The sequence below is a fragment of the Scyliorhinus torazame genome, chromosome 2, assembly GCF_047496885.1.
Source record: "Scyliorhinus torazame isolate Kashiwa2021f chromosome 2, sScyTor2.1, whole genome shotgun sequence".
In the NCBI taxonomy this organism is placed as follows: domain Eukaryota; kingdom Metazoa; phylum Chordata; class Chondrichthyes; order Carcharhiniformes; family Scyliorhinidae; genus Scyliorhinus; species Scyliorhinus torazame.
In genome coordinates this window covers 13584865-13610728 of record NC_092708.1, presented here as the reverse complement: position 1 = coordinate 13610728, position 25864 = coordinate 13584865, and the positions used below count along the sequence as shown (strand labels likewise).

The 25864-nt window shown below is 50.9% G+C and overlaps 1 protein-coding gene across 3 annotated transcripts in view; it reads left to right on the top strand.

Annotated features, from left to right (window-relative positions):
• The window catches only part of pecr (peroxisomal trans-2-enoyl-CoA reductase), a 91279-nt gene that overhangs the window by 12083 nt on the left and 53332 nt on the right, over positions 1–25864 (top strand). For 2 of the 3 annotated variants that reach the window (XM_072468680.1, XM_072468678.1), the window contains exons 2-4: positions 9745–9878; positions 13623–13788; positions 14455–14557. In XM_072468680.1, coding sequence (XP_072324781.1) covers positions 9745–9878; positions 13623–13788; positions 14455–14557 — 403 coding nt within the window. The remainder of the gene's footprint in view (positions 1–9744; positions 9879–13622; positions 13789–14454; positions 14558–25864) is intronic. The other variant, XM_072468679.1, reaches the window with a different exon arrangement.

Genomic DNA, 25864 nt, shown 5'->3' with positions numbered 1-25864 from the left:
ACTGAGTAAACTGTGCCCCTCACTGAGTAAACAGTGACCCTCACTGAGTAAACTGTGCCCCTCACTGAATAAACTGTGTCCCTCACTCAGTAAACTGTGCCCCTCACTGAGTAAACTGTGTCCCTCACTGAGTAAACTGTGTCCCTCACTGAGTAAACTGTGTCCCTCACTGAGTAAACTGTGTCCCTCACTCAGTCAACAGTGTCCCTCACTCAGTCAACAGTGTCCCTCACTCAGTCAACAGTGTCCCTCACTCAGTCAACAGTGTCCCTCACTCAGTCAACAGTGTCCCTCACTGAGTAAACAGTGTCCCTCATTGAGTAAACAGTGTCCCTCACTCAGAAAACTGTGCCCCTCACTGAGTAAACTGTGCCCCTCACTGAGTAAACTGTGCCCCTCACTGAGTAAACTGTGTCCCTCACTGAGTAAACTGTGTCCCTCACTGAGTTAACTGTGCCCCTCACTGAGTAAACTGTGTCCCTCACTCAGTAAACTGTGCCCCTCACTGAGTAAACTGTGTCCCTCACTGAGTAAACTGTGTCCCTCACTGAGTAAACTGTGTCCCTCACTGAGTAAACTGTGTCCCTCACTGAGTAAACTGTGTCCCTCACTGAGTAAACTGTGTCCCTCACTCAGTAAACTGTGCCCCTCACTCAGAAAACTGTGTTCCTCACTGAGTCAACAGTGTCCCTCACTCAGTCAACAGTGTCCCTCACTCAGTCAACAGTGTCCCTCATTGAGTAAACAGTGTCCCTCATTGAGTAAACAGTGTCCCTCACTCAGAAAACTGTGCCCCTCACTGAGTAAACTGTGCCCCTCACTGAGTAAACTGTGCCCCTCACTGAGTAAACTGTGCCCCTCACTCAGTAAACTGTGTCCCTCACTCAGAAAACTGTGTCCCTCACTCAGAAAACTGTGTCCCTCACTCAGAAAACTGTCCCTCACTCAGAAAACTGTGCCCCTCACTCAGTAAACTGTGCCCCTCACTGAGTAAACTGTGTCCCTCACTGAGTAAACTGTGTCCCTCACTGAGTAAACTGTGCCCCTCACTGAGTAAACTGTGCCCCTCACTCAGTAAACTGTGTCCCTCACTCAGTAAACTGTGTCCCTCACTGAGTAAACTGTGTCCCTCACTCAGTAAACTGTGCCCCTCACTCAGTAAACTGTGCCCCTCACTCAGTAAACTGTGACCCTCACTGAGTAAACTGTGTCCCTCACTGAGTAAACTGTGTCCCTCACTGAGTAAACTGTGCCCCTCACTCAGTAAACTGTGTCCCTCACTGAGTAAACTGTGCCCTCACTGAGTAAACTGTGCCCTCACTGAGTAAACTGTGTCCCTCACTCAGTAAACTGTGTCCCTCACTCAGTAAACTGTGCCCCTCACTGAGTAAACTGTGCCCCTCACTGAGTAAACTGTGCCCCTCACTGAGTAAACTGTGACCCTCACTGAGTAAACTGTGCCCCTCACTGAGTAAACTGTGCCCCTCACTGAGTAAACTGTGCCCCTCACTCAGTAAACTGTGCCCCTCACTCAGTAAACTGTGCCCCTCACTGAGTAAACTGTCCCTCACTGAGTAAACTGTGTCCCTCACTCAGTAAACTGTGTCCCTCACTCAGTAAACTGTGTCCCTCACTCAGTAAACTGTGTCCCTCACTCAGTAAACTGTGTCCCTCACTCAGTAAACTGTGTCCCTCATTGAATAAACAGTGTCCCTCACTCAGTAAACTGTGTCCCTCACTCAGTAAACTGTGTCCCTCACTGAGTAAACTGTGCCCCTCACTGAATAAACTGTGTCCCTCACTCAGTAAACTGTGTCCCTCACTCAGTAAACTGTGTCCCTCACTGAGTAAACTGTGCCCCTCACTGAATAAACTGTGTCCCTCACTCAGTAAACTGTGTCCCTCACTCAGTAAACTGTGACCCTCACTCAGTAAACTGTGCCCCTCACTGAGTAAACTGTGCCCCTCACTGAATAAACTGTGCCCCTCACTCAGTAAACTGTGCCCCTCACTCAGTAAACTGTGTCCCTCACTCAGTAAACTGTGTCCCTCACTCAGTAAACTGTGCCCCTCACTCAGTAAACTGTGCCCCTCACTCAGTAAACGGTGTCCCTCACTCAGTAAACTGTGTCCCTCACTGAGTAAACTGTGTCCCTCACTCAGTGAACTGTGTCCCTCACTCAGTGAACTGTGTCCCTCACTCAGTAAACTATGTCCCTCACTCAGTAAACTGTGTCCCTCACTGAGTATAGTGTCCCTCACTGAGTATAGTGTCCCTCACTGAGTAAACAGTGTCCCTCACTGAGTAAACTGTGCCCCTCACTCAGTAAACTGTGTCCCTCACTCAGTAAACTGTGCCCCTCACTCAGTAAACTGTGCCCCTCACTGAGTAAACTGTGCCCCTCGCTCAGAAAACTGTGCCCTCGCTGAGTAAACTGTGCCCCTCACTGAGTAAACTGTGTCCCTCACTCAGTAAACTGTGTCCCTCACTCAGTAAACTGTGTCCCTCACTCAGTAAACTGTGTCCCTCACTGAGTAAACTGTGCCCCTCACTGAGTAAACTGTGCCCCTCACTCAGTAAACTGTCCCTCACTCAGTAAATTGTGCCCCTCACTCAGTAAACTGTGCCCCTCACTGAGTAAACTGTGCCCCTCACTCAGTAAACTGTGCCCCTCACTCAGTAAACTGTGTCCCTCACTGAGTAAACTGTGCCCCTCACTGAGTAAACTGTGCCCCTCACTCAGTAAACTGTGTCCCTCACTCAGTAAACTGTGTCCTCACTGAGTAAACTGCCCCTCACTGAGTAAACTGTGTCCCTCACTGAGTAAACTGTGTCCCTCACTGAGTAAACTGTGTCCCTCGCTCAGTAATCTGTGTCCCTCGCTGAGTAATCTGTGTCCCTCGCTGAATAATCTGTGTCCCTCACTGAACAAACTGTGTCCCTCACTGATTAAACTGTGTCCCTCACTGATTAAACTGTGTCCCTCACTGATTAAACTGTGCCCCTCACTGAGTAAACTGTGTCCCTCACTGAGTAAACTGTGCCCCTCACTGAGTAAACTGTGTCCCTCACTGAGTAAACAGTGCCCCTCACTGAGTAAACTGTGCCCCTCACTGAGTAAACTGTGTCCCTCACTGAGTAAACTGTGTCCCTCACTGAGTAAACTGTGTCCCTCGCTCAGTAATCTGTGTCCCTCGCTCAGTAATCTGTGTCCCTCGCTGAGTAATCTGTGTCCCTCACTGAATAAACTGTGTCCCTCACTGAATAAACTGTGTCCCTCACTCAGTAAACTGTGCCCCTCACTCAGTAAACTGTGCCCCTCATTCAGTAAACAGTGTCCCTCACTGAGTAAACTGTGTCCCTCACTGAGTAAACTGTGTCCCTCACTGAGTAAACTGTGTCCCTCACTGAGTAAACTGTGCCCCTCACTGAGTAAACTGTGTCCCTCACTGAGTAAACTGTGCCCCTCACTCAGTATACTGTGTCCCTCACTCAATAAACTGTGTCCTCACTGAGTAAACTGCCCCTCACTGAGTAAACTGTATCCCTCACTGAGTAATCTGTGTCCCTCGCTCAGTAATCTGTGTCCCTCGCTGAGTAATCTGTGTCCCTCGCTGAGTAATCTGTGTCCCTCACTGAATAAACTGTGTCCCTCACTGAATAAACTGTGTCCCTCACTGAATAAACTGTGTCCCTCACTGAATAAACTGTGTCCCTCACTGAATAAACTGTGTCCCTCACTGAATAAACTGTGTCCCTCACTCAGTAAACTGTGTCCCTCACTCAGTAAACTGTGTCCCTCACTGAGTAAACTGTGCCCCTCACTGAGTAAACTGTGCCCCTCACTCAGTAAACTGTCCCTCACTCAGTAAATTGTGCCCCTCACTCAGTAAACTGTGCCCCTCACTGAGTAAACTGTGCCCCTCACTCAGTAAACTGTGCCCCTCACTCAGTAAACTGTGTCCCTCACTGAGTAAACTGTGCCCCTCACTGAGTAAACTGTGCCCCTCACTCAGTAAACTGTGTCCCTCACTCAGTAAACTGTGTCCTCACTGAGTAAACTGCCCCTCACTGAGTAAACTGTGTCCCTCACTGAGTAAACTGTGTCCCTCACTGAGTAAACTGTGTCCCTCGCTCAGTAATCTGTGTCCCTCGCTGAGTAATCTGTGTCCCTCGCTGAATAATCTGTGTCCCTCACTGAACAAACTGTGTCCCTCACTGAATAAACTGTGTCCCTCACTGAATAAACTGTGTCCCTCACTGAATAAACTGTGTCCCTCACTGAGTAAACTGTGCCCCTCACTCAGTAAACAGTGTCCCTCACTGAGTAAACTGTGTCCCTCACTGAGTAAACTGTGTCCCTCACTGAGTAAACTGTGTCCCTCACTGATTAAACTGTGTCCCTCACTGATTAAACTGTGCCCCTCACTGAGTAAACTGTGTCCCTCACTGAGTAAACTGTGCCCCTCACTGAGTAAACTGTGCCCCTCACTGAGTAAACTGTGTCCCTCACTGAGTAAACAGTGCCCCTCACTGAGTAAACTGTGCCCCTCACTGAGTAAACTGTGTCCCTCACTGAGTAAACTGTGTCCCTCACTGAGTAAACTGTGTCCCTCGCTCAGTAATCTGTGTCCCTCGCTCAGTAATCTGTGTCCCTCGCTGAGTAATCTGTGTCCCTCACTGAATAAACTGTGTCCCTCACTGAATAAACTGTGTCCCTCACTCAGTAAACTGTGCCCCTCACTCAGTAAACTGTGCCCCTCATTCAGTAAACAGTGTCCCTCACTGAGTAAACTGTGTCCCTCACTGAGTAAACTGTGTCCCTCACTGAGTAAACTGTGTCCCTCACTGAGTAAACTGTGCCCCTCACTGAGTAAACTGTGTCCCTCACTGAGTAAACTGTGCCCCTCACTCAGTATACTGTGTCCCTCACTCAATAAACTGTGTCCTCACTGAGTAAACTGCCCCTCACTGAGTAAACTGTATCCCTCACTGAGTAATCTGTGTCCCTCGCTCAGTAATCTGTGTCCCTCGCTCAGTAATCTGTGTCCCTCGCTGAGTAATCTGTGTCCCTCACTGAATAAACTGTGTCCCTCACTGAATAAACTGTGTCCCTCACTGAATAAACTGTGTCCCTCACTGAATAAACTGTGTCCCTCACTGAATAAACTGTGTCCCTCACTGAATAAACTGTGTCCCTCACTCAGTAAACTGTGTCCCTCACTGAATAAACTGTGTCCCTCACTGAATAAACTGTGCCCCTCACTCAGTAAACTGTGCCCCTCACTGAGTAAACTGTGTCCCTCACTGAGTAAACTGTGTCCCTCACTGATTAAACTGTGTCCCTCACTGATTAAACTGTGTCCCTCACTGATTAAACTGTGTCCCTCACTGATTAAACTGTGTCCCTTCACTGAGTAAACTGTGCCCCTCACTGAGTAAACTGTGTCCCTCACTCAGTAAACTGTGTCCCTCACTCAGTAAACTGTGTCCCTCACTCAGTAAACTGTGTCCCTCACTCAGTAAACAGTGTCCCTCACTCAGTAAACAGTGCCCCTCACTGAGTAAACTGTGTCCCTCACTGAGTAAACTGTGTCCCTCACTGAGTAAACTGTGTCCCTCACTGAGTAAACTGTGTCCCCCCTCACTGAGTAAACTGTGCCCCTCACTGAGTAAACTGTGTCCCTCACTCAGTAAACTGTGTCCCTCACTCACTAAACAGTGCCCCTCACTGAGTAAACTGTGTCCCTCACTGAGTAAACTGTGTCCCTCACTGAGTAAACTGTGTCCCTCACTGAGTAAACTGTGCCCCTCACTGAGTAAACAGTGTCCCTCACTGAGTAAACAGTGTCCCTCACTGAGTAAACTGTGTCCCTCACTGAGTAAACTGTGTCCCTCACTGAATAAACTGAGACCCTCACTGAGTAAACGGAGACCCTCAGTGAATAAACAGTTACACAGTGAGTGATCCTCACCCTGAATAAACAGTGACTCTGTACAGTTACACAGTGAGTGATCCTCACCCTGAATAAACAGTGACTCTGTACAGTTACACAGTGAGTGATCCTCACCCTGCTGAATAAACAGTGACTCTGCACAGTTACACAGTGAGTGACCCTCACCCTGAATAAACACTGACTCTGTACAGTTACATGTGAGTGATCCTCACCCTGAATAAACAGTGACTCTGTACAGTTACATAGTGAGTGATCCTCACCCTGAATAAACAGTGACTCTGTGCAGTTACAGTGAGTGACCCTCACCCTGCTAAATAAACAGTGACTCTGTACAGTTACACAGTGAGTGATCCTCACTCTGAATAAACACTGACTCTGTACAGTTACACAGTGAGTGATCCTCACCCTGCTGAATAAACAGTGACTCTGTACTGTTACACAGTGAGTGATTCTCACCCTGCTGAATAAACAGTGACTCTGTACAGTTACACAGTGAGTGATCCTCACCCTGCTGAATAAACAGTGACTCTGTACAGTTACACAGTGAGTGATCCTCACCCTGCTGAATAAACAGTGACTCTGTACAGTTACACAGTGAGTGATCCTCACCCTGCTGAATAAACAGTGACTCTGTACAGTTACACAGTGAGTGATCCTCATTCTGTATAAACACTGACTCTGTACAGTTAGACAGTGAGTGATCCTCTTCCATAAATACACAGTGACTCTGTACAGTTACACAGTGAGTGATCCTCACCCTGAATAAACAGGGACTCTGTACAGTTACACAGTGAGTGATCCTCACCCTGAATAAACAGTGACTCTGTACTGTTACACAGTGAGTGATCCTCACCCTGAATAAACAGTGACTCTGTACAGTTACACAGTGAGTGATCCTCACCCTGAATAAACACTGACTCTGTACAGTTACACAGTGAGTGATCCTCCCCCATAAATACACAGTGACTCTGTACAGTTACACAGTGAGTGATCCTGACCCTGAATAAACAGTGACTCTGTACAGTTACACAGTGAGTGATCCTCACCCTGAATAAACACTGACTCTGTTCAGTTACACAGTGAGTGATCCTCACCCTGAATAAACAGGGACTCTGTACAGTTACACAGTGAGTGATCCTCACCCTGAATAAACAGTGACTCTGTACTGTTACACAGTGAGTGATCCTCACCCTGAATAAACAGTGACTCTGTACAGTTACACAGTGAGTGATCCTCACCCTGAATAAACACTGACTCTGTACAGTTACACAGTGAGTGATCCTCCCCCATAAATACACAGTGACTCTGTACAGTTACACAGTGAGTGATCCTGACCCTGAATAAACAGTGACTCTGTACAGTTACACAGTGAGTGATCCTCACCCTGAATAAACACTGACTCTGTTCAGTTACACAGTGAGTGATCCTCACCCTGAATAAACGCTGTGTCTGTACAGTTACACAATGAGTGATCCTCCCCCATAAATACACAGTGACTCTGTACAGTTACACAGTGAGTGATCCTCACCCTGAATAAACAGTGACTCTACAGTTACACAGTGAGTGATCCTCACCCTGCTGAATAAACAGTGACTCTGTACAGTTACACAGTGAGTGATCCTCACCCTGCGAATAAACAGTGACACTGTACAGTTACACAGTGAGTGATCCTCACCCTGCTGAATAAACAGTGACTCTGTACAGTTACACAGTGAGTGATCCTCACCCTGCTGAATAAACAGTGACTGTACAGTTACACAGTGAGTGATCCTCACCCTGAATAAACAGTGACTCTGCACAGTTACACAGTGAGTGATCCTCACCCTGCTGAATAAACAGTGACTCTGTACAGTTACACAGTGAGTGATCCTCACCCTGAATAAACAGTGACTCTGTACAGTTACACTGTGAGTGATCCTCACCCTGCTGAATAAACAGTTAGTCTGTACAGTTACACAGTGAGTGATCCTCACCCTGAATAAACAGTGACTCTGTACAGTTACACTGTGAGTGATCCTCACCCTGAATAAACAGTGACTCTGTACAGTTACACAGTGAGTGATCCTCACCCTGAATAAACAGTGACTCTGTACAGTTACACAGTGAGTGATCCTCCCCCATAAATACACAGTGACTGTACAGTTACACAGTGAGTTATCCTCACCCTGCTGAATAAACAGTGACTCTGTACAGTTACACAGTGAGTGATCCTCACCCTGCTGAATAAACAGTGACTGTACAGTTACACAGTGAGTGATCCTCACCCTGAATAAACAGTGACTCTGCACAGTTACACAGTGAGTGATCCTCACCCTGCTGAATAAACAGTGACTGTACAGTTACACAGTGAGTGATCCTCACCCTGAATAAACAGTGACTCTGTACAGTTACACTGTGAGTGATCCTGACCCTGAATAAACAGTGACTCTGTACAGTTACACAGTGAGTGATCCTCACCCTGAATAAACACTGACTCTGTTCAGTTACACAGTGAGTGATCCTCACCCTGAATAAACAGGGACTCTGTACAGTTACACAGTGAGTGATCCTCACCCTGAATAAACAGTGACTCTGTACTGTTACACAGTGAGTGATCCTCACCCTGAATAAACAGTGACTCTGTACAGTTACACAGTGAGTGATCCTCACCCTGAATAAACACTGACTCTGTACAGTTACACAGTGAGTGATCCTCCCCCATAAATACACAGTGACTCTGTACAGTTACACAGTGAGTGATCCTGACCCTGAATAAACAGTGACTCTGTACAGTTACACAGTGAGTGATCCTCACCCTGAATAAACACTGACTCTGTTCAGTTACACAGTGAGTGATCCTCACCCTGAATAAACGCTGTGTCTGTACAGTTACACAATGAGTGATCCTCCCCCATAAATACACAGTGACTCTGTACAGTTACACAGTGAGTGATCCTCACCCTGAATAAACAGTGACTCTACAGTTACACAGTGAGTGATCCTCACCCTGCTGAATAAACAGTGACTCTGTACAGTTACACAGTGAGTGATCCTCACCCTGCGAATAAACAGTGACACTGTACAGTTACACAGTGAGTGATCCTCACCCTGCTGAATAAACAGTGACTCTGTACAGTTACACAGTGAGTGATCCTCACCCTGCTGAATAAACAGTGACTGTACAGTTACACAGTGAGTGATCCTCACCCTGAATAAACAGTGACTCTGCACAGTTACACAGTGAGTGATCCTCACCCTGCTGAATAAACAGTGACTGTACAGTTACACAGTGAGTGATCCTCACCCTGAATAAACAGTGACTCTGTACAGTTACACTGTGAGTGATCCTCACCCTGAATAAACAGTGACTGTACAGTTACACAGTGAGTGATCCTCACCCTGAATAAACAGTGACTCTGTACAGTTACACAGTGAGTGATCCTCCCCCATAAATACACAGTGACTCTGTACAGTTACACAGTGAGTTATCCTCACCCTGCTGAATACACAGTGACTGTACAGTTACACAGTGAGTTACCCTTACCCTGAGTAAGTAATAACTACAATTACGCAAGTGACTTTTGATATATGGAATAATTCCTGACCCTGTTTGATTAGTGGAAATGTCAGTCTCTTCTTTAAACATTTTTTTTTTTGGGGGGGTGTCCTGTTGAGTGGGGGTGGGAATGATAAATATACATTTATAATTTTGGTGTTGGAATGTGCCAGTAAGAATCACTGATATGAGTTATTTCCATCGCTGTTTTTGTTCTTTGTATAAATTAACTCCTAATTTAATCTCCTCAGAATGTAATGTTGTGATAGCATCTCGGAAAATGGAAAGACTGAGAGAAGCTGCACACCATCTTTCAGCTTTAATACCCTCCTCGAGTTCTGCAACGGTCACACCGATTCAATGTAACATCCGTGAGGAGGACGAGGTAGTGCGATTTGCCAGTTCTCTTCCTCAGTCCTGTCTCTCTGAGGAGGTATCCACAGGGCACTGGGAGAATCTGTCTGTGCTGGAATTGTTCAGTCCATCATGCTGGTGCTGGCCCTTTGGGAGAGCTATCCAATGCATCCCACTCCCACTTTTTCCTTCCTCCATCGCCCTGTAAACTCCTCTTCAACTATCTACCCAATTCCCTTCCCGAAAGTTCCTGTTGAACCTGCTTCCACCGCCCTTTCAGACAGCACCTTCCAGATCACAACAACTGAAAAATAATCTTTATTATTGTCACAAGTAGGCTTACATTAACACTGCAATGAAGTTACTGTGAAAATGCCCTAGTCGCCACATTCCGGCGCCTGTTCGGGTACACAGAGGGAGAATTCAGAATGTCCAATTCACCTAACAGCACGTCTTTCAGGACTTGTGGGGGGAAACCGGAGCACCCGGAGGAAACCCACGCAGACACGGGGAGGACGTGCAGACTCCGCGCAGGCAGTGACCCAAGCCGGGAATCGGACCCGGGACCCTGGCGCTGTGAAGCAACAGTGCTAACTTCTGTGGAGTCGCTCGGTTTAAACAAAATTCTCCTCTGCTTCTGTTGCCAATTACCTGAAATGTGTTACCAAACCTCGTGCCATTGGAAGCTGTTTCTCTTTATTTACTCTTATCAAAACCCCTCCTGATTTTAAACGCCTCGATTAAATCTCCCCCTCAACAATCCCAGCTTCTCCCAATCCCTCCACATTCACTGAAGTCCCTCATCCCTGGGAACATTCTGGTAAATCTCCCTCAGCCCCCTCTCCTAGGCCTCGACAAAGTGCACCGAAGTGGGCAGAATAATCCGATTGAGGGGAAGCCAGTGTTTTATGAAGGGGTTAGCAATATCTTCTAAAATAAAAGCAAAATACTGCAGACGTTGGAAATCTGAACTAAAAACAGGAAGACAGAGGGAGAGAGAGAGAGAGACAGAGGGAGAGAGAGAGACAGGGAGCGAGATGGATAGACAGAGAGAGACAGACAGAGAGAGAGCGACGGACGGAGAGAGAGGCAGCGAGACTGACTTAACATTGAGTCCAATCTTCAAACTGAACTCTTTCCTGCCAGCTAACATCTGAGCAGGTCTTCATTCGCCTAGCGTTGATCCTGCAGCTAATTCAGAACATTCCACCCCTCCCCCAACCGCCCCAGCAAGAGGGAGCCATGGCCCCGTCCCCACCCACAGCCTCTCACTCCCAACAGCATTTAGCTCCCACACCATCCACTCCCCTCACCATCAGCCCTGCCACCACACCCCACCCCTCCCCTCCCCACCTCATCCATCTTCCACCATCACCATCTACCCCGCCTCCCATTTCAGAATATTCCCAGTTAACGATCTGGCTGAACATTTATGTCAGCTGTTTTGTCCGACGGAAGATCAGGGTTCTAGGTAATTTTGCACGCACTGTCCGATAGACACAAGGTCACTTCATAAACTAAGAGCAAAATACTGAGGATGCTGGAAATCTGAGATAAAAACAGGAAATGCTGGAAAAATCCAGCAGGTCTGGCAGCGTCTGTGGAGGGAAATCACCTCATAATGGTTCAGTGTATAAACCCTGACCGAGGTTCCTGTACTTCCCGAATGAGAGCTGCCAACCCAATCTAGCAATAGCAGTTAAAGTGAGGATCTACAGGTCAGTGTAATTACAAAGGGCCTAATGAATTTTGAAACCTTGTTTGCCAGAACCTGTAGTGTTCAGAGGAAGATTAGGCAAGCCCCACTGTTTCACACACCAATGAGTTTGCGTTGTGCCTGAACGTATAGCAGGACTCAGTCAACAGCCAATTTAATGGTAAACAGTTTATTTAAACAGCACACTGCATCAAACAGTCTACAGAGTCTATTTAAACAGCGCAACACACTGTAGTCCACAGAATCTGCTGCAACAGCACAGCATACTGCACAGTCTACAGAGTCTATTTAAACAGTGCAGCACACTGCATCAGTCTACATAATCTGTTTAAACAGCACAATGCACTGCATTAAACAGTCTACAGAGTCTATTTAAACAGCACAAGCACTGCATCAGTCTACAGAATCTGTTTAAACAGCACAGCACATTGCATCAAACAGTCAGAGTCTCTTTAAACAACACAGCGCACTCCATCAGTCTGGGGCTGGTTTAGCACAGTGGGCTAAACACTGGGCTTGTAATGGAGAACAATACCAGCAGCGCGGATTCAATTCCCGTACCGGCCTCCCCGAACAGGCGCCGGAATGTGGTGACTAGGGGCTTTTCACACTAACTTCATTGAAGCCGACTTGTGACAATAAGCGATTATTATTATTACAGAGTCTATTTAAACAATGCAGCGCACTCCATCAGTCTACAGAGTCTATTTAAACAATGCAGCATACTGCATCACAGAAGTGTTAGGGAGCAGGAGGCTATTTGGCCCATCGTGTCTGCACTAACTCCCCAAACAAGCAGCATGATTCAGTGCCTTTTCCCTGCCCATTGTTTCCCACAACCACTCGCTGGGTGAAAAGTTTATTTCTCGCATCACATTTTGCTTCTTTTGCAAATCACTTTAACACTACGCCCTCTCATTCTCGATCCTTTTACCAGCGGGAACAGTTTCTCCCCGTCTACTCTGTCCAGCCCCCCCATGATTTTGAACATCTCTATCAAATCTCCTCTTAGCCTTCTTCTCTCCCAGGAGAGCAGTCCCGACCTCTCCAATCTGTCCTCATAACTGGAGTTTCTCATCCCTGGAACCATCTTTGTTAATCTCTCCCGCACCCTCTCCAATGTGTTCACACCCTTCCTATAGTGTGGAGCCCAGAACTGTGCTCAATGTTCCAGCTGAGGTCCAACTAGTGTCTTGTATAATTTCAGCATAACCTCCTCGCTCTTGTACTCTCTGCCCCTATTAATAAAGCCCAGAATACTCTCTGCTTTATTATAATAATAATAATCTTTATTGTCACAAGTAGGCTTACATTAACACTGCAATGAAGTTACTGTGAAAAGCCCCTAGTCGCCACATTCCGGTGCCTGTTCGGGTACACAGGGAGAATTCAGAATGTCCAATTCACCTAACAGCACATCTTTCGGGACTCGTGGGAGGAAACCGGAGCACCGGGAGGAATCCCACGCACACACGGGGAGAACATGCAGACTCCGCACAGACAGTGACCCAAGCCGGGAATCGAACCCAGGACCCTGGAGCTGTGAAGCAACAGTGCTAACCACTGTGCTACCGTGCCTCTCCACCTGTCCTGTCACCTTCAATGATCTGTACACTGAGACACCCAGGTCCTTCTGCTCCGGCAGCCTCTTAATAATTTACCCCTTATTTTCTATTGTCTCTCCAAGTTCTTCCTACGAAAATGTATCACCTCAAACTTTGCCTGCACTGAACCTCCTGTTTGCCCACTCCACCAACTTCTTTTAGAAGTTCTACACTGTCCTCTACACAGTTTACAAAGCTTCCAAGTTCTGTATCATCCGCAAACTTTGACATTGTTCCCTGCACACAACGAGCTAGATCATCCAGAGATATCAGGAAAAACAAGGGTCCCAATACCGACCCCTGGGGAACATCCACTACAAACCTGCCTCCGGGCAGAAAAGTATCCATTGATCGTCGCTCTCTGACTCCTATAAGTCAGCCAGTTTTGTATCCGCGTTGCGACGGTTCCTTTTATTCTGTGATAACTCTGGACCTCCCTGTGCCCTCTGTCCAGGTGAAGAATTTGATGAAAGCTGCTCTGCAGTTACACGGCAGGATTGACTATCTGGTCAATAACGGCGGAGGGCAGTTTTTCTGCCCAGCCGAACACATCACAGCCAAAGGTTGGAAGGCCGTCATCGAGACCAACCTGACTGGAACGTTCTACTGTTGCAGAGAAGGTAAAGGCATCAGGGACCCAGGAGGGGGCTTATGGCACAGAGGGAGTGTGGAGAGGGACGTTCAGGGGCGTTTGTCTATGTGTGTGTGTGTGTGTGAGGGGGCAATTGGGGGAGGGGGTGGGGGTGGCAAAAGAAATTGACCTGTGTGTGGGAGGGGGGGGGGTTTAGGAGCACGCGGGAGAAGGGGAGATAGGAGTGTGTGTGTGTGGGGGACAGGCGGTGGTGGATGAGGGAGTAGACGTTGGAGGAGGTAGGAGAGGGAAGGGTTTAGGAGAGGGTGAGGGAGCAGGAAAGGATGGGCGGTAGGAGAAGGGATTGTGTATAGAGGTAGGAGTGGGGAGGGGTGGGAGAGAGGGGATGCGGGGTGCTGGAGCAGAAGCCAGAGAGGGGGGAGTCGGCTGTGGGAGGAATCGGAAACATGGAGGGGAGGGGGGGGGGAGTTGGGGTATGGCGAGAACTTGTGGGGATGGTGTACACCAGGAGGTGGGGGTGAGGTGAGGAGGTACAAGGGGAGTTGGGGGGGGAAGAGGGACGTTTGGTCCGGGACACTCCTCCCAATGATTTCATGGGTGAAATTCGATTGTTTGATGGGTTTGTTGTGTTGGGTATTGACTGGTCAGGGAGTTGGAATGAGCAGGATTCTTGGAATCTGCTTTGATCTCCTAGATAGATCTATCTGTATTTCAGTCTATTCCTCCTGGATGAAGGAGAACGGTGGGGCCATTGTCAACATTGTGGCAGACATGTGGAAAGGATTCCCGGGAATGTCGTAAGTGTCTGTGATCAGATCCAGGGATGTGGAATACAACATAATGGGGCAACGGTGAAACTGGGTAAATCTCAGTGCGGTGTGTTTGGGACGGCGTATCTCAGTCCGGTGTGTGTTTGGGACGGTGTATCTCAGTGCGCTGTGTTTGGGACGGTGTATCTCAGTGCGGTGTGTTTGGGGCAGTGTATCTCAGTGCGGTGTGTCTGGGACGGTGTATCTCAGTGCGGTGTGTTTGGGACGGTGTATCTCAGTGCGGTGTGTTTGGGACGGTGTATCTCAGTGCGGTGTGTTTGGGACGGTGTATCTCAGTGTGGTGTGTTTGGGACGGTGTATCTCAGTGCGGTGTGTCTGGGACGGTGTATCTCAGTGCGGTGTGTTTGGGACGGTGTATCTCAGTGCGGTGTGTTTGGGACGGTGTATCTCAGTGCGGTGTGTTTGGGACGGTGTATCTCAGTGCGGTGTGTTTGGGACGGTGTATCTCAGTGCGGTGTGTTTGGGACGGTGTATCTCAGCGTGGTGTGTTTGGGACGGTGTATCTCAGTGCGGTGTGTCTGGGACGGTGTATCTCAGTGCGGTGTGTTTGGGACGGTGTATCTCAGTGCGGTGTGTTTGGGACGGTGTATCTCAGTGCGGTGTGTTTGGGACGGTGTATCTCAGCGTGGTGTGTTTGGGACGGTGTATCTCAGTGCGGTGTGTCTGGGACGGTGTATCTCAGTGCGGTGTGTTTGGGACGGTGTATCTCAGTGCGGTGTGTCTGGGACGGTGTATCTCAGTGCGGTGTGTTTGGGACGGTGTATCTCAGTGCGGTGTGTTTGGGACGGTGTATCTCAGTGCGGTGTGTTTGGGACGGTGTATCTCAGTGCGGTGTGTTTGGGACGGTGTATCTCAGTGCGGTGTGTTTGGGACGGTGTATCTCAGTGCGGTGTGTTTGGGACGGTGTATCTCAGTGTGGTGTGTCTGGGACGGTGTATCTCAGTGCGCTGTGTTTGGGACGGTGTATCTCAGTGCGGTGTGTTTGGGACGGTGTATCTCAGTGCGGTGTGTTTGGGACGGTGTATCTCAGTGCGGTGTGTTTGGGACGGTGTATCTCAGTGCGGTGTGTTTGGGACGGGGTATCTCAGTGCGGTGTGTTTGGGGTGGTGTATCTCAGTGCGGTGTGTTTGGGACGGTGTATCTCAGTGCGGTGTGTTTGGGACGATGTATCTCAGTGCGGTGTGTTTGGGACGGTGTATCTCAGTGTGGTGTGTCTGGGACGGTGTATCTCAGTGCGGTGTGTTTGGGGCGGTGTATCTCAGTGCAGTGTGTCTGGGACGGTGTATCTCAGTGCGGTGTGTTTTGGACGGTGTATCTCAGTGCGGTGTGTTTGGGACGGTGTATCTCAGTGCGGTGTGTCTGGGACGGTGTATCTCAGTGCGGTGTGTTTGGGACGGTGTATCTCAGTGCGGTGTGTTTGGGACGGTGTATCTCAGTGCGGTGTGTTTGGGACGGTGTATCTCAGTGCGGTGTGTTTGGGACGGTGTATCTCAGTGCGGTGTGTTTGGGACGGTGTATCTCAGTGCGGTGTGTTTGGGACGGTGTATCTCAGTGTGGTGTGTCTGGGACGGTGTATCTCAGTGCGCTGTGTTTGGGACGGTGTATCTCAGTGCGGTGTGTTTGGGACGGTGTATCTCAGTGCGGTGTGTTTGGGACGGTGTATCTCAGTGCGGTGTGTTTGGGACGGTGTATCTCAGTGCGGTGTGTTTGGGACGGGGTATCTCAGTGCGGTGTGTTTGGGGTGGTGTATCTCAGTGCGGTGTGTTTGGGACGGTGTATCTCAGTGCGGTGTGTTTGGGACGATGTATCTCAGTGCGGTGTGTTTGGGACGGTGTATCTCAGTGTGGTGTGTCTGGGACGGTGTATCTCAGTGCGGTGTGTTTGGGGCGGTGTATCTCAGTGCAGTGTGTCTGGGACGGTGTATCTCAGTGCGGTGTGTTTTGGACGGTGTATCTCAGTGCGGTGTGTTTGGGACGGTGTATCTCAGTGCGGTGTGTTTGGGGCGGTGTATCTCAGTGCGGTGTGTCTGGGACGGTGTATCTCAGTGCGGTGTGTTTGGGACGGTGTATCTCAGTGCGGTGTGTTTGGGACGGTGTATCTCAGTGCGGTGTGTTTGGGACGGTGTATCTCAGTGTGGTGTGTTTGGGACGGTGTATCTCAGTGCGGTGTGTCTGGGACGGTGTATCTCAGTGCGGTGTGTTTGGGACGGTGTATCTCAGTGCGGTGTGTTTGGGACGGTGTATCTCAGTGCGGTGTGTTTGGGACGGTGTATCTCAGCGTGGTGTGTTTGGGACGGTGTATCTCAGTGCGGTGTGTCTGGGACGGTGTATCTCAGTGCGGTGTATATGGGACGGTGTATCTCAGTGCGGTGTGTTTGGGACGGTGTATCTCAGTGCGGAGTGTTTGGGACGGTGTATCTCAGTGCGGTGTGTTTGGGACGGTGTATCTCAGTGCGGTGTGTTTGGGACGGTGTATCTCAGTGCGGTGTGTTTGGGACGGTGTATCTCAGTGCGGTGTGTTTGGGACGGTGTATCTCAGTGCGGTGTGTTTGGGACGGTGTATCTCAGTGCGGTGTGTTTGGGATGGTGTATCTCAGTGCGGTGTGTTTGGGACGGTGTATCTCAGTGCGGTGTGTTTGGGACGGTGTATCTCAGTGCGGTGTGTTTGGGACGGTGTATCTCAGTGCGGTGTGTTTGGGACGGTGTATCTCAGTGCGGTGTGTTTGGGACGGTGTATCTCAGTGCGGTGTGTTTGGGACGGTGTATCTCAGTGCGGTGTGTTTGGGACGGTGTATCTCAGTGTGGTGTGTCTGGGACGGTGTGTCTCAGTGCGCTGTGTTTGAGACGGTGTATCTCAGTGTGGTGTGTTTGGGGCGGTGTATCTCAGTGCGGTGTGTCTGGGACGGTGTATCTCAGTGCGGTGTGTTTGGGACGGTGTATCTCAGTGCGGTGTGTTTGGGACGGTGTATCTCAGTGCGGTGTGTTTGGGACGGTGTATCTCAGTGTGGTGTGTTTGGGACGGTGTATCTCAGTGCGGTGTGTCTGGGACGGTGTATCTCAGTGCGGTGTGTTTGGGACGGTGTATCTCAGTGCGGTGCGTTTGGGACGGTGTATCTCAGTGCGGTGTGTTTGGGACGGTGTATCTCAGTGCGGAGTGTTTGGGACGGTGTATCTCAGTGCGGTGTGTTTGGGACGGTGTATCTCAGTGTGGTGTGTTTGGGACGGTGTATCTCAGTGCGGTGTGTTTGGGACGGTGTATCTCAGTGCGGTGTGTTTGGGACGGTGTATCTCAGTGCGGTGTGTTTGGGACGGTGTATCTCAGTGCGGTGTGTTTGGGACGGTGTATCTCAGTGCGGTGTGTTTGGGACGGTGTATCTCAGTGCGGTGTGTTTGGGACGGTGTATCTCAGTGCGGTGTGTTTGGGACGGTGTATCTCAGTGCGGTGTGTTTGGGATGGTGTATCTCAGTGCGGTGTGTTTGGGACGGTGTATCTCAGTGCGGTGTGTTTGGGACGGTGTATCTCAGTGCGCTGTGTTTGGGACGGTGTATCTCAGTGCGGTGTGTTTGGGGTGGTGTATCTCAGTGCGGTGTGTCTGGGACGGTGTATCTCAGTGTGGTGTGTCTGGGACGGTGTATCTCAGTGCGCTGTGTTTGGGACGGTGTAGCTCAGTGCGGTGTGTTTGGGACGGTGTATCTCAGTACGGTGTGTTTGGGACGGTGTATCTCAGTGCGGTGTGTTTGGGACGGTGTATCTCAGTGCGGTGTGTTTGGGACGGTGTATCTCAGTGTGGTGTGTCTGGGACGGTGTATCTCAGTGCGGTGTGTTTGGGACGATGTATCTCAGTGCGGTGTGTTTGGGACGGTGTATCTCAGTGCGGTGTGTTTGGGACGGTGTATCTCAGTGCGGTGTGTTTGGGACGGTGTATCTCAGTGTGGTGTGTTTGGGACTGTGTGTCTCAGTGCGGTGTGTTTGGGACGGTGTATCTCAGTGCGGTGTGTTTGGGACGGTGTATCTCAGTGCGGTGTGTTTGGGACGGTGTATCTCAGTGCGGTGTGTTTGGGACGGTGTATCTCAGTGCGGTGTGTTTGGGACGGTGTATCTCAGTGCGGTGTGTTTGGGACGGTGTATCTCAGTGCGGTGTGTTTGGGACGGTGTATCTCAGTGCGGTGTGTTTGGGACGGTGTATCTCAGTGCGGTGTGTTTGGGACGGTGTATCTCAGTGCGGTGTGTTTGGGACGGTGTATCTCAGTGCGGTGTGTTTGGGACGGTGTATCTCAGTGTGGTGTGTCTGGGACGGTGTATCTCAGTGCGCTGTGTTTGGGACGGTGTATCTCAGTGCGGTGTGTTTGGGGCGGTGTATCTCAGTGCGGTGTGTCTGGGACGGTGTATCTCAGTGCGGTGTGTTTGGGACGGTGTATCTCAGTGCGGTGTGTATGGGACGGTGTATCTCAGTGCGGTGTGTTTGGGACGGTGTATCTCAGTGTGGTGTGTTTGGGACGGTGTATCTCAGTGCGGTGTGTCTGGGACGGTGTATCTCAGTGCGGTGTGTTTGGGACGGTGTATCTCAGTGCGGTGTGTTTGGGACGGTGTATCTCAGTGCGGTGTGCTTGGGACGGTGTATCTCAGCGTGGTGTGTTTGGGACGGTGTATCTCAGTGCGGTGTGTCTGGGACGGTGTATCTCAGTGCGGTGTGTTTGGGACGGTGTATCTCAGTGCGGTGTGTTTGGGACGGTGTATCTCAGTGCGGAGTGTTTGGGACGGTGTATCTCAGTGCGGTGTGTTTGGGACGGTGTATCTCAGTGCGGTGTGTTTGGGACGGTGTATCTCAGTGCGGTGTGTTTGGGACGGTGTATCTCAGTGCGGTGTGTTTGGGACGGTGTATCTCAGTGCGGTGTGTTTGGGACGGTGTATCTCAGTGCGGTGTGTTTGGGACGGTGTATCTCAGTGCGGTGTGTTTGGGATGGTGTATCTCAGTGCGGTGTGTTTGGGACGGTGTATCTCAGTGCGGTGTGTTTGGGACGGTGTATCTCAGTGCGGTGTGTTTGGGACGGTGTATCTCAGTGCGGTGTGTTTGGGACGGTGTATCTCAGTGCGGTGTGTTTGGGACGGTGTATCTCAGTGCGGTGTGTTTGGGGCGGTGTATCTCAGTGCGGTGTGTCTGGGACGGTGTATCTCAGTGCGGTGTGTTTGGGACGGTGTATCTCAGTGTGGTGTGTTTGGGACTGTGTGTCTCAGTGCGGTGTGTTTGGGACGGTGTATCTCAGTGCGGTGTGTTTGGGACGGTGTATCTCAGTGCGGTGTGTTTGGGACGGTGTATCTCAGTGCGGTGTGTTTGGGACGGTGTATCTCAGTGCGGTGTGTTTGGGACGGTGTATCTCAGTGTGGTGTGTCTGGGACGGTGTATCAGTGTGGTGTGTCTGGGACGGTGTATCTCAGTGCGCTGTGTTTGGGACGGTGTATCTCAGTGCGGTGTGTTTGGGGCGGTGTATCTCAGTGCGGTGTGTCTGGGACGGTGTATCTCAGTGCGGTGTGTTTGGGACGGTGTATCTCAGTGTGGTGTGTTTGGGACTGTGTGTCTCAGTGCGGTGTGTTTGGGACGGTGTATCTCAGTGCGGTGTGTTTGGGACGGTGTATCTCAGTGCGGTGTGTTTGGGACGGTGTATCTCAGTGCGGTGTGTTTGGGACGGTGTATCTCAGTGTGGTGTGTCTGGGACGGTGTATCTCAGTGCGCTGTGTTTGGGACGGTGTATCTCAGTGCGGTGTGTTTGGGGCGGTGTATCTCAGCGTGGTGTGTTTGGGACGGTGTATCTCAGTGCGGTGTGTCTGGGACGGTGTATCTCAGTGCGGTGTGTTTGGGACGGTGTATCTCAGTGCGGTGTGTTTGGGACGGTGTATCTCAGTGCGGAGTGTTTGGGACGGTGTATCTCAGTGCGGTGTGTTTGGGACGGTGTATCTCAATGCGGTGTGTTTGGGACGGTGTATCTCAGTGCGGTGCGTTTGGGACGGTGTATCTCAGTGCGGAGTGTTTGGGACGGTGTATCTCAGTGCGGTGTGTTTGGGACGGTGTATCTCAGTGCGGTGTGTTTGGGAAGGTGTATCTCAGTGCGGTGTGTCTGGGACGGTGTATCTCAGTGCGGTGTGTTTGGGACGGTGTATCTCAGTGCGGTGCGTTTGGGACGGTGTATCTCAGTGCGGTGTGTTTGGGACGGTGTATCTCAGTGCGGAGTGTTTGGGACGGTGTATCTCAGTGCGGTGTGTTTGGGACGGTGTATCTCAGTGCGGTGTGTTTGGGACGGTGTATCTCAGTGTGGTGTGTTTGGGACGGTGTATCTCAGTGCGGTGTGTTTGGGACGGTGTATCTCAGTGCAGTGTGTTTGGGACGGTGTATCTCAGTGTGGTGTGTTTGGGACTGTGTGTCTCAGTGCGGTGTGTTTGGGACGGTGTATCTCAATGCGGTGTGTTTGGGACGGTGTATCTCAGTACGGTGTGTTTGGGATGGTGTATCTCAGTGCGGTGTGTTTGGGACGGTGTATCTCAGTGCGGTGTGTTTGGGACGGTGTATCTCAGTGCGGTGTGTTTGGGACGGTGTATCTCAGTGCGGTGTGTTTGGGACGGTGTATCTCAGTGCGGTGTGTTTGGGACGGTGTATCTCAGTGCGGTGTGTTTGGGACGGTGTATCTCAGTGCGGTGTGTTTGGGATGGTGTATCTCAGTGCGGTGTGTTTGGGACGGTGTATCTCAGTGCGGTGTGTTTGGGACGGTGTATCTCAGTGCGCTGTGTTTGGGACGGTGTATCTCAGTGCGGTGTGTTTGGGGCGGTGTATCTCAGTGCGGTGTGTCTGGGACGGTGTATCTCAGTGTGGTGTGTCTGGGACGGTGTATCTCAGTGCGCTGTGTTTGGGACGGTGTATCTCAGTGCGGTGTGTTTGGGACGGTGTATCTCAGTACGGTGTGTTTGGGACGGTGTATCTCAGTGCGGTGTGTTTGGGACGGTGTATCTCAGTGCGGTGTGTTTGGGACGGTGTATCTCAGTGTGGTGTGTCTGGGACGGTGTATCTCAGTGCGGTGTGTTTGGGACGATGTATCTCAGTGCGGTGTGTTTGGGACGGTGTATCTCAGTGCGGTGTGTTTGGGACGGTGTATCTCAGTGCGGTGTGTTTGGGACGGTGTATCTCAGTGCGGTGTGTTTGGGACGGTGTATCTCAGTGCGGTGTGTTTGGGACGGTGTATCTCAGTGCGGTGTGTTTGGGACGGTGTATCTCAGTGTGGTGTGTCTGGGACGGTGTATCTCAGTGCGCTGTGTCTGGGACGGTGTATCTCAGTGCGGTGTGTTTGGGACGGTGTATCTCAGTGCGGTGTGTATGGGACGGTGTATCTCAGTGCGGTGTGTTTGGGACGGTGTATCTCAGTGTGGTGTGTTTGGGACGGTGTATCTCAGTGCGGTGTGTCTGGGACGGTGTATCTCAGTGCGGTGTGTTTGGGACGGTGTATCTCAGTGCGGTGTGTTTGGGACGGTGTATCTCAGTGCGGTGTGTTTGGGACGGTGTATCTCAGCGTGGTGTGTTTGGGACGGTGTATCTCAGTGCGGTGTGTCTGGGACGGTGTATCTCAGTGCGGTGTGTTTGGGACGGTGTATCTCAGTGCGGTGTGTTTGGGACGGTGTATCTCAGTGCGGAGTGTTTGGGACGGTGTATCTCAGTGCGGTGTGTTTGGGACGGTGTATCTCAGTGCGGTGTGTTTGGGACGGTGTATCTCAGTGCGGTGTGTTTGGGACGGTGTATCTCAGTGCGGTGTGTTTGGGACGGTGTATCTCAGTGCGGTGTGTTTGGGACGGTGTATCTCAGTGCGGTGTGTTTGGGACGGTGTATCTCAGTGCTGTGTGTTTGGGACGGTGTATCTCAGTGCGGTGTGTTTGGGACGGTGTATCTCAGTGCGGTGTGTTTGGGATGGTGTATCTCAGTGCGGTGTGTTTGGGACGGTGTATCTCAGTGCGGTGTGTTTGGGACGGTGTATCTCAGTGCGGTGTGTTTGGGACGGTGTATCTCAGTGCGGTGTGTTTGGGACGGTGTATCTCAGTGCAGTGTGTTTGGGACGGTGTATCTCAGTGCGGTGTGTTTGGGACGGTGTATCTCAGTGCGGTGTGTTTGGGACGGTGTATCTCAGTGTGGTGTGTCTGGGACGGTGTATCTCAGTGCGCTGTGTTTGAGACGGTGTATCTCAGTGTGGTGTGTTTGGGGCGGTGTATCTCAGTGCGGTGTGTCTGGGACGGTGTATCTCAGTGCGGTGTGTTTGGGACGGTGTATCTCAGTGCGGTGTGTTTGGGACGGTGTATCTCAGTGCGGTGTGTTTGGGACGGTGTATCTCAGTGTGGTGTGTTTGGGACGGTGTATCTCAGTGCGGTGTGTCTGGGACGGTGTATCTCAGTGCGGTGTGTTTGGGACGGTGTATCTCAGTGCGGTGTGTTTGGGACGGTGTATCTCAGTGCGGTGTGTTTGGGACGGTGTATCTCAGTGCGGAGTGTTTGGGACGGTGTATCTCAGTGCGGTGTGTTTGGGACGGTGTATCTCAGTGCGGTGTGTTTGGGACGGTGTATCTCAGTGTGGTGTGTTTGGGACGGTGTATCTCAGTGCGGTGTGTTTGGGACGGTGTATCTCAGTGCGGTGTATTTGGGACGGTGTATCTCAGTGTGGTGTGTTTGGGACTGTGTGTCTCAGTGCGGTGTGTTTGGGACGGTGTATCTCAGTGCGGTGTGTTTGGGACGGTGTATCTCAGTACGGTGTGTTTGGGACGGTGTATCTCAGTGCGGTGTGTTTGGGACGGTGTATCTCAGTGCGGTGTGTTTGGGACGGTGTATCTCAGTGCGGTGTGTTTGGGACGGTGTATCTCAGTGCGGTGTGTTTGGGACGGTGTATCTCAGTGCGGTGTGTTTGGGACGGTGTATCTCAGTGCGGTGTGTTTGGGACGGTGTATCTCAGTGCGGTGTGTTTGGGATGGTGTATCTCAGTGCGGTGTGTTTGGGACGGTGTATCTCAGTGCGGTGTGTTTGGGACGGTGTATCTCAGTGCGCTGTGTTTGGGACGGTGTATCTCAGTGCGGTGTGTTTGGGGCAGTGTATCTCAGTGCGGTGTGTCTGGGACGGTGTATCTCAGTGTGGTGTGTCTGGGACGGTGTATCTCAGTGCGCTGTGTTTGGGACGGTGTATCTCAGTGCGGTGTGTTTGGGACGGTGTATCTCAGTACGGTGTGTTTGGGACGGTGTATCTCAGTGCGGTGTGTTTGGGACGGTGTATCTCAGTGCGGTGTGTTTGGGACGGTGTATCTCAGTGTGGTGTGTCTGGGACGGTGTATCTCAGTGCGCTGTGTTTGGGGCGGTGTATCTCAGTGCGGTGTGTTCGGGACGGTGTATCTCAGTGCGGTGTGTTTGGGACGGTGTATCTCAGTGCGGTGTGTTTGGGACGGTGTATCTCAGTGCGGTGTGTTTGGGACGGTGTATCTCAGTGCGGTGTGTTTGGGGTGGTGTATCTCAGTGCGGTGTGTTTGGGACGGTGTATCTCAGTGCGGTGTGTTTGGGACGATGTATCTCAGTGCGGTGTGTTTGGGACGGTGTATCTCAGTGTGGAGTGTCTGGGACGGTGTATCTCAGTGCGCTGTGTTTGGGACGGTGTATCTCAGTGCGGTGTGTTTGGGGCGGTGTATCTCAGTGCGGTGTGTCTGGGACGGTGTATCTCAGTGCGGTGTGTTTGGGACGGTGTATCTCAGTGTGGTGTGTTTGGGACTGTGTGTCTCAGTGCGGTGTGTTTGGGACGGTGTATCTCAGTGCGGTGTGTTTGGGACGGTGTATCTCAGTGCGGTGTGTTTGGGACGGTGTATCTCAGTGCGGTGTGTTTGGGACGGTGTATCTCAGTGTGGTGTGTCTGGGACGGTGTATCAGTGTGGTGTGTCTGGGACGGTGTATCTCAGTGCGCTGTGTTTGGGACGGTGTATCTCAGTGCGGTGTGTTTGGGGCGGTGTATCTCAGTGCGGTGTGTCTGGGACGGTGTATCTCAGTGCGGTGTGTTTGGGACGGTGTATCTCAGTGTGGTGTGTTTGGGACTGTGTGTCTCAGTGCGGTGTGTTTGGGACGGTGTATCTCAGTGCGGTGTGTTTGGGACGGTGTATCTCAGTGCGGTGTGTTTGGGACGGTGTATCTCAGTGCGGTGTGTTTGGGACGGTGTATCTCAGTGTGGTGTGTCTGGGACGGTGTATCTCAGTGCGCTGTGTTTGGGACGGTGTATCTCAGTGCGGTGTGTTTGGGGCGGTGTATCTCAGCGTGGTGTGTTTGGGACGGTGTATCTCAGTGCGGTGTGTCTGGGACGGTGTATCTCAGTGCGGTGTGTTTGGGACGGTGTATCTCAGTGCGGTGTGTTTGGGACGGTGTATCTCAGTGCGGAGTGTTTGGGACGGTGTATCTCAGTGCGGTGTGTTTGGGACGGTGTATCTCAGTGCGGTGTGTTTGGGACGGTGTATCTCAGTGCGGTGTGTTTGGGACGGTGTATCTCAGTGCGGTGTGTTTGGGACGGTGTATCTCAGTGCGGTGTGTTTGGGACGGTGTATCTCAGTGCGGTGTGTTTGGGACGGTGTATCTCAGTGCGGTGTGTTTGGGACGGTGTATCTCAGTGCGGTGTGTTTGGGATGGTGTATCTCAGTGCGGTGTGTTTGGGACGGTGTATCTCAGTGCGGTGTGTTTGGGACGGTGTATCTCAGTGCGGTGTGTTTGGGACGGTGTATCTCAGTGCGGTGTGTTTGGGACGGTGTATCTCAGTGCGGTGTGTTTGGGACGGTGTATCTCAGTGCGGTGTGTTTGGGACGGTGTATCTCAGTGCGGTGTGTTTGGGACGGTGTATCTCAGTGTGGTGTGTCTGGGACGGTGTATCTCAGTGCGCTGTGTTTGAGACGGTGTATCTCAGTGTGGTGTGTTTGGGGTGGTGTATCTCAGTGCGGTGTGTTTGGGACGGTGTATCTCAGTGCGGTGTGTTTGGGACGGTGTATCTCAGTGCGGTGTGTTTGGGACGGTGTATCTCAGTGCGGTGTGTTTGGGACGGTGTATCTCAGTGTGGTGTGTCTGGGACGGTGTATCAGTGTGGTGTGTCTGGGACGGTGTATCTCAGTGCGCTGTGTTTGGGACGGTGTATCTCAGTGCGGTGTGTTTGGGGCGGTGTATCTCAGTGCGGTGTGTCTGGGACGGTGTATCTCAGTGCGGTGTGTTTGGGACGGTGTATCTCAGTGTGGTGTGTTTG